The sequence below is a fragment of the Mandrillus leucophaeus genome, unplaced genomic scaffold (assembly GCF_000951045.1).
Source record: "Mandrillus leucophaeus isolate KB7577 unplaced genomic scaffold, Mleu.le_1.0 Scaffold127, whole genome shotgun sequence".
In the NCBI taxonomy this organism is placed as follows: domain Eukaryota; kingdom Metazoa; phylum Chordata; class Mammalia; order Primates; family Cercopithecidae; genus Mandrillus; species Mandrillus leucophaeus.
The window spans coordinates 3557780-3572550 of NW_012101098.1; the positions used below are offsets into that span (position 1 = coordinate 3557780).

The window sequence follows — 14771 nt, forward strand, 5'->3', positions numbered from 1 at the left end:
TGTGTAAAATACTGTAGTTATCATTCATTCCTGGGATAGGAACATGTCTTCCAATCCCCTGTTCTCTTCAGCAGGGTCTAGCACAGTGCTCAGGGGTATGTTACGTCTGATTATAATAGACTGAACATCTGTGTTAGAAATAGAAATGCACATGACCTCACAGGAATCTACCAGTAAGAGTTGACAGCCTGGCCAGCATGGTGAAACCCAGTCTGCACAAAAATACAAAAATTAACTGGGCATGATGGCAGGTGCCTGTAATCGCAGCCACTTGGGAGGCTGAGGTGGGAGAATCACTTGAACCCAGGAGGCAGAGGTTGCAGTGAGCCAAGATCGTGCCATTTGCACTCCAGCCTGGGTGACAGAGTGAATGTGTTGCAAAAAAAAAAAAAAAAAGTTGCCAGCCTGCTTAAGGACAGAGATGTGGTCCTGGAGGGTTTCCTATCAAGCAGAGTCTTCACTCACCAGAGTGTCTGCATCCAGGAAGACACACTTGCTGTAGTGAGTGAGAGTCCAACAGTGAAGCTTGGTGAGGGTGAGCCCCAGCTCAGGTCTCTTCAGAAAGGCCAGGTGGATGTAGTCTGCACTATCGATTAGATTCACTTCAATGACTTCATCGAACACCTTCGACAGGATGACCCTGGAACAGACATGTGCCAAATAGTAGGACAGTAGGTTAATATTTAGCATAGAACCACCTCCTCCTTCAAAAGGGTGCTGTTTTGCTGCTCACAAACATGGAACGCAGAGAGAATCCCCACGGCCCTCACTGCAGTCTCCATGTTCAGAGCACATTTCCACGGATGCCTTAGAGCTGTGCACACCGTCCATTTGTGCCCAAAAGCCTACGCATGCTTGAATGCAAATGTCAATGGTAGGAAACCCCACCATACCGGAAGAATTAATATATTACTTTAGTAATGTACCTGAGCTAAATGACTGAAGCTTTAGGGATGCATAGAAACCACCACAATTTGTATGACATTTTGAAGTGAATTAAGTATCTTTGAACATGCTTCTTCGATAGCCAGCGTTATATTTTTCAATCAACACAAAGCACAATGATTACTCTAAGTTCAATATTTTCATATTCATATATTTAAAGTCATGCAAGGCCTGGCATGGTGGCTCACGCCTGTAATCCCAGCACTTTGGGAGGCTGAGGTGGCCAAATCACTTGAGGTCAGGAGTTCAAGACCAGCCTGGCCAACATGGTGAAACCCCGTCTCTACTAAAAATACAAAAATTAGCCAGGTGTGGTGGCGCCTGTAGTCCCAGCTACTCGGGAGGCTGAGGCAGGAGAATCGCTTGACCCCAGGAGGCAGAGGTTGCAGTGAGCTGAGATCACGCCACTGCACTCCAGCCTGGGCGACAGAGCAAGACTCTATCTCAAAAAAAACAAAAAACAAAAACAAACAAACAAAAAACTTAAATTAGCCAGGCGTGGTGGTGGACACTTGTAATTCCTGCTACTCAGGATGCTGAGGCAGGAGAATCGCATCGCTTGAACCCAGGGGGCAGAGGTTGCAGGAGGCTGAGATGGCACCACTGCACTCCAGCCTGGGCGACAGGGTGAGACTCTGTCTCAAAACACAAACAAAAAAATAAAGTCATGCAAGCTGCAACTTCCCTGTCAAAATTACTAGCTGCCAAATTTATACCTGTTTTTTCAGCTGTACCTTTTGGTGTGTAGAATTTCTAAATTTCTGTGAAGTAGATTTTGTAGAATGTAATGTGTTCACTGCCTTTGTGAAGCGATATATAATTGCATAATTTCTGTGTGTAAACTGAATGCTTGGGCTTTCAATATGGTGTTCATATAAAGCAATAAATGTTGATGTTATGAAAAAGAAATGCATGCATACTTGAAAAATGTGACAAATTGAACAGAACTGTCTTAAGATGCACGCACTTGGGCCATCTCTTAGGAAGACAGCTTCCCCCTGTAAACTGCAGAGGCAGAGAAATGTAAATGCTAAGCCGGTAGAAACTAACAGAGGTCCATAACTATCTCTATCAATTTCTACTTTCTGTATTCAAAACTTACATTGTTAGTTGCATACAAGTTTGAGACTCGAAGCTTGAAAGACTGTACATTTTATCAAAGTGAAATTTGCTCTGTTCCATTTATTTATTTATTTTTGCTTAAATCCCACTTCATCATAGTCTAGAACATATTGGGATGACAGAAAAATTAGGCAAGTGCTAGAAAAAGGATGGGGGCATGTTGAAAGAATACAGGGGGCCAGCTAGGAGAAGCACCCAATTACCAAAGCTGAAATAATGTAATCAATAACAAAAAACAACAAGCCCAAAATATGAAATAAATATTCATGAGCCTACACTAATATAAGCTTTCTTTTGATACAGGGTCTCACTCTGTCACCCAGGCTAGCGTTCAGTGGTGCAATCATAGCTCACTGCAGCCTCCAACTCCTGGGCTCAAGTGGTCCTCCCACCTCAGCCTCCCAAGTAACCGGGACTACAAGTGCACGCCACCATGCCCGGCTAATTTTTTGTATTTTTTGGTAGAAATGGGGTTTCACAATGTTTACGAAGCTTGTCTCAAACTTCTGGGCTCAAGCAATCTACCTGCCTCAGTCTCCCAAAGTGCTGGGAGTACAGGCATGAGCCACCACGCCTGACCTAATATAACTATTGAATAAGCAAATATGTGAGAAAGAAGGGGCAGGTTGAATTTACAACATAATTCCAAGTAATTGAAATAGAAGGAATGAGGGAAGTAGAAAATAGAAAATCATGATTAGGCAAACACTATAGTAACAACTATTGCAGACAAGACTCACTGATTTTTAGAGAAGAAACAGGCTGTTTGTGTAATGTCTATCCCAAGATATTTATCCATTACTAAAAGAAAAAAATAATAATTTTACAGTGGAGAACTCCAACAGACACCACTTAATCCAGGTGATCAAATTTAACATCACCAGGACAGGACATAAAGACATCATGCACTCTGTAACATGACACACTGAAAACTTACACCAATTCTGATGATTTTTTTGCCAAAAATGCATAACCTCAATCTAATCTTGAGAAAACACTGGACAAAACCAAACTGAAGGCTGGGTACAGTGACTCACGCTTGTAATCCCAGCACTTTGGGAGGCTGAGGCGGGTGGATCACCTGACGTCAGGAGTTCAAGACCAGCCTGGCCAACAAGGTGAAACCCCATCTCTACTAAAAATACAAAAACTAGCCAGGTGCGGTGGTGGGCACCTGTAATCCCAGCTACTCTGGAGGCTGAGGCATGAGAATTACTTGAACCTGGGAAGCAGAGGTTGCAGTGAGCTGAGATCGCGCCACTGCATTCCAGCCTGGGGGATAGAGTGAGACTCTGTCTCAAAAAAAAAAAAAAAAAAAAACTGAAGAGCAATCTATAAAACAATTGACCATTACTTAGATTGGATAGTGGAACAGAATATCAAACGCATCCACTTATTTTCAACATTTTGTTTGTTTTTAATTAAGCTGCCTCCTGCACTACTGTATGTCTGGATTTTATGTTTATTTTCCCATTCAGAAAGTCTACCTTTTTTAAAAGGAATTTTAATCCATTCATGTTTATTATGATCACTGTTATATTTGGATTGAGTCCTGCAGTTTCGTTTCATATTATTTTCCCTTTTTTACATATATCAGACTTTTCTACTTCTTTAGTGTAATTCTTTCCCACCCACCTCTGATTGCATGAGTCAGGTTTTCTTCAATCCATGCATTTCCCATTAAGGTTCTGAAACTTGTACAAATCTTTTCTAGTTTTCTGGTGGTAACCACCCTTCAACTGTCAGCACACATATTTAAGCTTATATTTTCTATCACATATAAAGGTAGTCATTACCTATGTCTTCTTCCCAGAAGAAACAAAAACATGAACATATGCTCATTCTCTCTTTCTGCTCTGCTCTTTCAATTACCTCCCATGTGAAATGTTAATTCAGATTATTTTCGTAACTATGCACTAACACATTCAGACTTAACTCTGTTTTATACATTTATTTATTCAGCACTGCTTCCTGTGTGCTCTCTTCTATTTTATTATTATTATTATTATTATTATTATTATTATTTTGAGACAGGGTCTTGCTCTGTCACCCAGGCTGGAGTGCAGTAGTGTAATCACAGCTCACTGCAGCTTCAGTCTCCTGGGCTCAAGTGATCCTCCCACCTCAGCCTCCTGAGTAGCTGGGACTTCAGGCATGTGCCACTGCACTCAGCAATTTAAAATAATTTTTCAGTAGAGATGAGACCTCACTATGTTGTCCAGGTTGGTCTTGAACTCTTGGACTCAAGCGATCCTCCCACCTCAGCCTCCCAAAATGCTGTGGTTACAGGCATGAGCCACTGCGCTTGGCTACTCTCGCCTTTCTTGGATTACATTCCATTTTGCTGGAGTCAATCAACTAACTTTTTCCTCAAAGGTCTTTGAGGGATAACATTTTTAACGTTTGCAAATTTGAAAAGTCTTTGTTTTGCTTTCAAATTACAGTACTAAAGCTGAATACAGAACTTTCATTTCAAAGTTATCTTGCACCAGAATTTTGAGCCATCAATTATCTCAACCAGATTGATACAGAAAGGCATTTAGGATTTGTCTTCATTTTTGCTGTTCTGAAATTTTACCGCTTTGTGTCTACATTTGAGCTTTCTTCATCCACTCTGCTCAATAACCGGAACACTCTCAATCTAAACTTTTTCTCAGAGCTGAAATATAATAGGAGTTACTTCTCTCCCTTCCTCCCTCCCTTCCTTCCTTCTTTCCTTCCTTCCTTCTTTCCTTCCTTCCTTTCTTTCCTTCCTTCCTTTTTCTTTCTTTCTTTCTCTCTCTCTCTCTTTCTCTCTTTCTTTCTTTCCTCTCCTATTTGACAGATATTGAAGCTCTCGGACCTTTTCTATCGTTTAGCATTTCTCTTGGACTCGACATTTATTTGTAAGATTTCACTGCTCTGTATTCAAGGTAACTATTTCTCTGAAAAAGTACCCTTCCTTCAGCAAATCTCCCTCTGCTTTTGACCCGGTTATTTATGGAATTTATGGCATCTTCACCGCAGTTGCATAAAGATCCGGGCCATGGGGAGGGCAAGAGAAACAGCACTCCACCTCGCTACAAATGGCACTGCCATTTATGTCCTTACATCCTTTTGTTCAGCTCTGTTCATTTTCCTAAAATAAACTCCTGGAAGCCGAATTATGTTTCATGAATACCATTAAAGCTATAAACGCAGGCTCCTGGCATGGTTTCCCTACAAGATCACTCCACAACACGCTTGTACCACACAGCCTGGGTGAGGGACGATCTCCCACCACCCACACTCCTGGTCATTTATGGTCATTGCTCACTGCTCATCTTCTACTGCCCTGAGCACCGCCGAGCGCCATCCCTCAATTCTCCCCATGACTATGAAATATATAATAAAAGGGCCTACAAAACCTCAACCCAACCTGCAGCACTGAACCTTCCCACGATTTCTGCCATGTTGCTTCTGAATATTTTAAAGTTCCTCCTGAGTAGACCTTAAGTGTACCTTGATACAGGTAGGCAACAAGTAATAATGACATGATGGAAGATGTAGTATCCATCCCCTCAAGCATGTATACTTTGTGTTACAAGCAATTCAATTATACTCTTTAACAGCATTTTTCTATCCCCCTGCCCCCGCCGGCTTTTAAAATAAAACAGGGAACCCGCTGGATGTGCTATATACCTTTCCACTCACTGGTGCGTTCATTTTTGGACCTTAATATAGTCAGGCTTTTTTTTCTTTCCTTCTTTTTTGACAGAGTCTCACTGCCACCAGGCTGGAGTGCAGTGGCACGATCTGGGCTCACTGCAACCTCCGCCTCCCAGGTTCAAGCAATTCTCCTGCCTCAGCCTTCCGAGTAGCTGGAATTACAGGCACCACCACGCCCAGCTAATGTTTTTTGTATTTTTAGTAAAGACGGGGTTTCACCATATTGGTCAGGCTGGTCTCGAACGCCTGACCTCAAGTGATCTGCCCACCTCGGCCTCCCAAAGTGCTGGGATTACAGGTGTGAGGCACCACACCCAGCCGGTTGTTCATGATAATACCTGTTTTTGTATTTGTCTGTCTATCTTTGCTTCTGGCGTGCTAGAGATGAGCCAGTGCAAACCCCTCAAGTGTTTTAAGAGTTCTTCATATGTGATGGACAATAAGAACCCCTCCGTTATAATATTGTAAATGTGTCCCTCAGGTTGTTTTATCTTCTACTTTAACACATAGTATCTCTGACACAGCAATTCTGGTGTCCTCTTCCATCTTGCGTAATTTACAACAGCATTTCCAGCTTTCAGATGAATGAAACATCCACCTGCATCAATATGTGGAGATATTTTTAGTTGTCACAACTGCCAACTTCTGTCGGCATCTGGTGGGCGGAGCCCAGGGGCACTGCTCAACACCCTACAGTGCACAGGACGCCCCACCACATGGAACCCTCCAGTCCCAGATAGCAGCAGTACTGAGAAACTTCCATCTATTTTCTTATAAGATTTCTCTATGCTTTAAATGTTTACCTCTATATTTATAATCTATGTGGATTTTTTTTTTTTTTTTTTTTTTTTTTTAACAGAGTCTTGCTCTGTCACCCAGGCTGGAGCACAGTGGCGCCATCTCGGCTCATTGCAACCTTAACCTCCCAGACTCACATGATTCTCCTGTCTCAGCCTCCCAAGTAGCTGGGATTACAGATGCCTGTCACCACACCCAGCTAATTTTTGTATTTTTAGTAGAGATGGGGCTTCACCATGTTGACCAGGCTGGTCTCGAACTCCTGACCTCAAGTGATCCACCTGCTTCAGCCTCCCAAAGGGTTGGGATGACAGGCATGAGCCACCGTGGCCAGCCTGGAATTCATTTTGTTATATGCTTAGCTTTTATTTTAAAAGGATCTTATCATTGATTTTCTCTAACATATTAATGTGATGAATGACATTAACAGATTTTACAATAATAACCTATCTTTGCTTTCTTAGGGCAAGCACTATTTATTTCTTTACTACAGGGCTAGAGTTGCCTTATTAACATCCTGTATTTGAGGGCTTTCTCAATTCATACGTAAACACAATCAAGCCTATAAATCAAGTTTGGGTGTCAAGATTATAACAGTTTCTTAAAATAAGTGAACATATTCATCTTTTGCTAGGTTCGGTGATAGCTTATGTAGCAGGGAAATTAATTCATCATGAGCAATTTAACAGAACTTCCCTTAATATTGCCCAAACCAGGGCCTTTCTACAAGATAAGCCTTTGGTAACATTTTCAGTTTTTCTCATAGTTATTGTCAAATAGAAGGTTTCTATTTCTCCTGATGACAACAACCAACATCTCACTGATTCCCTGAGAAGGATCAAGCCCTTCTTCAATACTCCCAACGTTATTACCATAAGGGTTCTGTATTGTATTCGATATTAAAACTGCCTCCAAATGACTTCTTTCTAATTTCAATTTTGCACATTTATGTTTTCTCAAATAAAAGATTCATTTTTATTTGTTATTTTTATTTTTAGAGAGAAGAGCTCACTCTGTTGCCCAGTCTGGAGTGCAGTGGTGTGATCACGGCTCACTACAGCCTCGAACCTCTAGGCTCAAACAATCCTCCCACCTCAGCTTCCTGAGTAGCTGGGACTACAGGTGCGCACCACCACACCTGGCTAACTCTTTTTATTTTCTGTAGCGATAGAGTCTTGCTATGTTGCCCAGACTGTCTCAAACTCCTGGCCTCAGGCAATCCTTCCACCTTGGCCTCCCTGAAGATTTGTTAATCTAATCCCTGAATTTGTTTCTTGTTCCCAATGATTAGTTTTATCGTTTTATCTTTATGAATTTTTTAATGCTGTTTGCTTTTTTTAATTATTATTTTAAAAATATTTGGGGCTGGGCACGGTGAGTCACATCTGTAATCCCAGCACTTTGGGAGGCCGAGGCGGGTGGATCACTTGAGGTCAGGAGTTTGAGACCAGCCTGGTCAATGTGGTGAAACCTTGTGTCTACTAAAAATACAAAAATTAGCCGGGCGTGATGTTGGATGCCTGTAATCCCAGCTACTCAGAACACTGAGGTTGGAGAATCACTGGAACCTGGGAGGTGGAGGTTGCACTGAGCCAAGATCGCGCCATTGCACTCCCGCCTGGACGACAGAGTGAGACTCTGTCTCAAAAAATTTAAATAAATAAATAAATAAATATATTTATATATATATATATACACACACACACATGTATATATTTTACATTTAAATCAGTGAAATTATCCAGTTCATATGTATATATGAAATATATATATTTGAAATTATCCAGTTCAAATATATATGTATATATATATTTTAAATTTAAATCAGCGATGAGATTATCCAGTTCAAATATATATTTTTATATGTATATACATATATATTTGAACATGTATACATACATGTATATGCATGCACGTATAAATATATACATGTATATATACATACATACACGTGTATGTATATGCATATACACATGTATGCATATAAACATATATACACACACATGTATGTATATAAACATATATCTATTTGAAGTGGCTAATGTCTTCACTGATTTGAATTTTCTTTCTTGTACCACTATAGTTGCTCTCTTTGCTTTGTATAGGAAGCACTCACATTGCAGTGATTTTCTGAAATAGTACATAATTCAAGCTTTCATTTGTACCTGGATTGAGTTATTTAGGAGAGTACTCCTAGTTTAAAACGTCTGAGGACACATTGGTTGGTTTTTTCTTTGTTTGTTCTCTTTTTAGTTTAGCTATTAATGTCTGGATTTATTATTTCATTGTCAAAGAATATGACATTCAATTCCTGCTACATCTGCCATATTAAATGCCTCCTCGTCCCATTCATATAAAATCAGTTTTTCTAAGTGGTCCATGGCTGATGAAAGAAAAAGATTATTGCTTACATAATGTATGACATTTAAGAGAAGCCTTATGCTTTATTCATTAGAGGCATTTATTTACATATTTTCTTTATTTGAGAATTAAAGACAGAGGGAATTATAAAAGGAAATTATAAAAAAAGACTCCTTAGCCAGGTGCTGTGGCTCATGCCTGTAATCCCAGCACTTTGGGAGGCCAAGCCAGGTGGACTGAGTGAGTCCAGGAGTTCAAGATCAGCCTAGGCAACGTGGAGAAACTCTGTCTCTACCAAAAATACAAAAAATAAAAATAAAAATAGCCGAGCACGGGGGCACATACTTGTGGTCCCAGCTACTTAGAAGGCTGAGGAGGGAAGATCGCTTGAGCCAGGGAGGGAGAGGGTGCGGTGAGCCGAGATGGTACCACTGCACTCCAGCCTGGGTGACAGAGCGAGACCCTGTCTCAAAAACAAATAAACAAATTGAGTTTTCAATTTCCATGATTGGGAGAATGAACTGTAACCAAACCCAGCATTGTTTTTTAAAGTATTGTGAAGCCGATCACACACCTATTTTCACATGATTCAAAGGTTCGTTACAAATGTCAGATGCCCATCATGATTGCCAGCCATCCAGGCCTGTGAAGAAGAGCGATTAGTCGTCAGAATAACTCCTAGGACCTCTGGGGGAGAGGTGACCCTCCTTGTATAGGACCCAGCTGGGCACAAGCCGCATCTCTGAGCCTTACCTGAGCAGGCTGGACACCTGAGGAGTGATCAACACCACCAGCTTCCTCGTCAGCCTGTGTCTCCTCAGTGACTGCCCCAGGACCAGGGCGCCCTGGCAGTAGATGTCATTGGTGGCCAGTGTGACAAAAGCCTGATCAGTCACTGTGAAAATCAACAAAAAACACCAGAGTTACACTCCTGAGGGACAGCAGGGGTGATGGGGCCATAGTCACCTCCTCTCCTCTCCCACGAATCATGGCTTGAGCCAGACGTGATGGCTCACACCTGTCATCCCGGCACTTTGGGAGGCTGAGGCAGGTGAATTGCTCGACCTCAGGAGTTCGAGACCAGCCTGGGCAACATGGTGAAACTCTGTCTCTATGAAAAATACAAAAATTAGCTGGACGTGGTGGCATTCCTGTAGTTACAGCTACTCGGGAGGCTGAGGTGGGAGGATACTTGAGCCTGGGAGTTTGAGGCTGCAGTGAGCCATGATTGCACCACTGTACTCCAGCCTGGGTGACAGAGTGAGACCCTGTCTCAAAAAAAAAAAAAAGAAAATCAGGACTTGCAGTGAATATTCAGTATTCTAATTCGCATACATGCTTCCTTTCATTCTAAACAAAACAAACCACAGGAGGAGTAGGAAGGACAAAGTCAACCCAACTGCTATGCCCATTTCCTGACGCTGCAATGCCATGGAAACTCATAGCTACTATCCCTTATTTTATGTTGTGTTTGACTCTTGAAAACTCACCCAAAGTGTTTAGATCTTAGGTGAAAACAAAAGGCAAAAAGTGGAAGTGATGGTTTGATGACCTGAGTTACAGCAAAGATGTAAAATCCAACTCACTCAAAAGAACTGTGCTCTAGGCTAGGTGCAGTGGCTCATGCCTGTAATCCCAGTGCTAGGGCCAAAGAAGGGGGATCATTTGAGCCCAGGAGTTTGAAACCAGCCTGGGAAACACAGCAAGACCTCATCTCTACTGAAAAAAAAAAAAAAATTAGCCAGGCGAGGTGGTGCACGCCTGTAGTCCTAGCTACTTGGGAGGCTGAGGCAGGAGGATCGCTTGAGTACAGGAGGTCAAGGCTGCAAAGAGCCATGATCACACCACTGAACTCCAACCTGGACAACAGAGTGAGTCCCTGTCAAACGAAAAAAAAAAAGAAAGAAAGAAGGAAAGAAGGAAAGGAAAGAGAAAGGAAAGAGAAAGGAAAGAGAAAGGAAAGAGAAAGGAAAGAGAAAGGAAAGAGAAAGGAAAGGAAAGGAAAGGAAAGGAAAGGAAAGGAAAGGATCGTGCTTCATAAAGCAGCACCCAAACATGTTATTTAAATTCTGGACAGACCATTTCTTACAAAGACTTCAAGTTCAACTCAGGGATGTATGAGGCGGTAGAGACAACAAAAGGAAAAGTATGTTGTTCACTTGGCAGAATGTGCTCAGTTTCCTAATGCCTCAATATGAGAGGACGGAACTCTCACAGCAGATATAATTTATGACAGTTTTAAGTCTCTGTGGGCAAGACTGATGTGAACTTTGGTAATGACTTTTAAACCACTTGATTCTTGGGCACGCAGGCCCCTGTTGCCAGGGGAAAGACAACAGTCAGGAGGGCAGCCAGCAACGCCGAGAAGTCCCATGCAGTGTGCAGCCCAGTGTACTGTCTATGGAAATTAAAATGCTCAGCACGTAGGCGACCATGGCGCCTTCCCCAGAAGCAGCACTCCAAGCAAAGTCAACCCACAATTCGCACTAAATATAACAAACGCAAGTGTCCCAGACGTGTGGCCCAGGGCTGCCTCCTTGACCTTTACATTCCAATGGGGTAAATTCCAAAATGCGCCTGTTACAGCTGCTTCTGTTGACTCCTCCTCCCTACCCTTGCACAAAGAAAGAGCGAGAATTCCTGGCATCTCCATTGGGAGTGAGAATTACAGACAGCAAACTTTACAACTTAATTCTGTAGAACAAAAGATACCTGTCATCAGTCCACGTCTATCCATCTATCCATCATCCATCTATCCATCCATCCACCCATCTGTTCATCCATCCATTCATCTATTTATCTATCATCTGTCTATCCATCCATCCATCATCTATCTATCATTGGATAATATCTATATTATCTATCTACCTATCTATCATCTATCTATCCATCCATTCATCCATCCATCTACCTATCATCTACCACATCTATTATTTATTATCTATCTGCACATCTATCTGCACATCTATTATTTATTATCTATCTTACTATAATCTATTTCTATCTACCCATCCATCCATCTGTCATATATCTATCCATTATCTATGTGTCTATCTATCTATCCTTATCTATCTATCATCTATACATCCATCCATCTATAATCTATCTATCCATCTATCCATCCATCCATCCATCCATCATCTACCAATTCTCTGTACATCTATTTATTATCTATCTTACTATAATCTATCTATCCACCCTTCCATCTATCTATCTATCTATCTCTATCATCTATTCATCCATCTATCCTTCCATCCATCCATCTATCATCTCTCTATCCATCTACCTATTATCTATCCATCCATCCATCCATCCACCTATCTACCAATCCTCTTCACATCTATTATTTATTATCTATCTTACTACCATGTATCTCTATTATCTATCTAGCTAATTCATCTATCTCTATCATCTATTTGTCATATATCATCTATATCTATTTATCTATCATCTATATATCTATCATCTATCATCCATCTATCTGTCTCCATCATCTCTCTACCTATCATCTTTCTATTATCCATCCGTCTATCCATACCTATCATCTACCTATCATGTATGTGTCCTCTCTGTATCTACTTATTTATATCTATCAATCTTTCAATCATCTACCTGTCTAGCTACAGTCTATAGATTATAAATTATCTCTACCACATTATCTATAATCTATAGTTTTCTTAGTTACTAGCTTTAAAATAATAATGGTGATTACTACTCCTTTAGACATTTCCAAAGGCCTGAGCTCTGATCAAAATTACTTCCCAAGAACAGGCGTAGCTGTCATGGACCTGTTCAGCTGTCTGTAAGGTTCTTTTGTCTCTAAGCAGAGGAGAGAGATGGGAGAGGAAGCAGGCATTCTGGACTGGCATCTGCAAAGCCCAGAGCTGGCCAAGGTAAAGGGACTGTGTGAGCTTCACCCACAGACCTCGAAAATCATACAATGCCCAAAACAGAGCCAGAGATCCAATCCTCTACGCCGTCCTCACCCCAAGATATGGGGTTTCTCTGATCCATATCTTGAAAGAGTGTGGAGGCAGAAAGAATTACCAAGTAGAACCCCCAGTGTTGAGCCCTAAGTGTGAACATAATTTCTAAGCAGCATAATGAGTATCCCCACACCTAAACATACGACCTGTTTAGAGCTTCACCTTTCCATGCAAACTCTCAAAAAAATTAATGGGAAATTAACATAACATAAAACAAACCATTTTAAAGTGCACAAGCGACTCGCATTTAGTCCATGCGCAATGTTGTGCAACCACTACCTCCAGGCAAACCGAGGACATTTTCATCACTCCAAAAGGAGGCCCTGTACCCATTACACAGTCACTCCCCATTCCCTCTTCCCAGCCCTGGCAACCATGAGTCTGCTTTCTATCTCTATCTTCCTATTTGGGATATTTCCTATAAATGGAATCAAACACTATGTAACCTTTTGAAAATGGAATAATTTTATATTTCCTTTTTATTTATCACAGTAAATTTCACATGACATAAAATTCGCCGTTGTAAAGAACACAATTCATCACAATGTTGTACACCCACCACCTCTATCTAATCTCAAAAGAGACCCCGCACTCATTAAGGAGTATCTCTCCATTCTCCCTTCCCTAGCTCTTGACAACCACCAATTTAGTTTTTATCTCTGTAGATTTGCCTGTTCTGCATATTTCATGTAAACGGAATCAAGCACCATATGGCCTTTTGTGCCTGACTTCTTTTCATCAGCATGATGTTTTCAAGGTCCATCCGTTTTCATCAATTCAACCACATAATTAAAAGTGTAAACCGGGAATCTTCCAAGCAAAGACGGTGGATGGGGAGCTCCTAGTTTCTCTTTCCTTCCTTCTGAGATAAAAGGAGAACAAACTAAAAAGTGTGCTAAGGAAGGCAAGTATGAACCCCAAACCAACAAGCAGGCAGAAGAAAACTGTCAGCCAATAAGAGAAACTGGAGAAGTCACTGAAATTCTGCAGAATTCTCAGAAGCCAAATATACCCATCACCAGGGGCAAAATCAGATAATAGGATCTACTCTAAAGGAAACAAGAAGCCCAAGAAAAAAATAAGTACCACCACACAGAAGTGGAATTCCTAACCTCTCACATAACCTTGACAAATTCAGACAAGTTGGCAACCCTTGCAAGTGGGCACAGCTCAACTGACATTCCTCATTTTTATACGTGTAGATATAAAGCATTACCAGGTGTTTGAAAAACACCTTCACCACAAAAGACAGAACTGAAAAGTTATGGGGTAGAGTGCGAAGAACCCCAGAAATACCAGACAGTTCATGGAATAGAAATTCAAGGAACAGACAGGCAGACATAAAAATTCTGACTGTGCTAATTAATCTTTCAAAAGATTAGGGGGAGAGGGATACATCTATAAACCAAGAATCAAATGCTATAGAAAAGATCACTGCAGCCGGGCATGGTGGCTCATGCCTGTAATCCTAGCACTTTGGGAGGCTGAGGCGGATGGATCACAAGGTCAGGAGTTTGAGACCAGCCTGACCAACATGGTGAAACCCTGTCTCTACTAAAAACACAAAAATTAGCCAGGCATGGTGGTGTGCACCTGTAATCCCTGTACTCAGGAGGCTGAGGCAGGAGAATCTCTTGAACCCAGGAGGCAGAGGTTGCAGTGAGCCGAGATCATGCCACTGCACTCCAGCCTGGGAGACAGAGCAAGACTCTGTCTCAAAAAAAAAGATCACTTCAAGAATAAGAAATAGGCCGGGCGCGGTGGCTCAAGCCTGTAATCCCAGCACTTTGGGAGGCCGAGACGGGCGGATCACGAAGTCAGGAGATCGAGACCATCCTGGCTAACACGGTGAAACCCCGTCTCTACTAAAAA

The 14771-nt window shown here is 41.5% G+C and overlaps 1 protein-coding gene across 2 annotated transcripts in view; it reads right to left on the reverse strand.

Annotated features, from left to right (window-relative positions):
- The window catches only part of GYG2 (glycogenin 2), a 52703-nt gene that overhangs the window by 27878 nt on the left and 10054 nt on the right, over positions 1 to 14771 (reverse strand). For both annotated transcript variants that reach the window (XM_011972116.1, XM_011972115.1), the window contains exons 3-4: positions 9667 to 9808; positions 466 to 640 (exon numbers count right to left, since the gene is read on the reverse strand). In XM_011972116.1, the coding sequence (XP_011827506.1) occupies positions 466 to 640; positions 9667 to 9808 (317 nt within the window). The remainder of the gene's footprint in view (positions 1 to 465; positions 641 to 9666; positions 9809 to 14771) is intronic.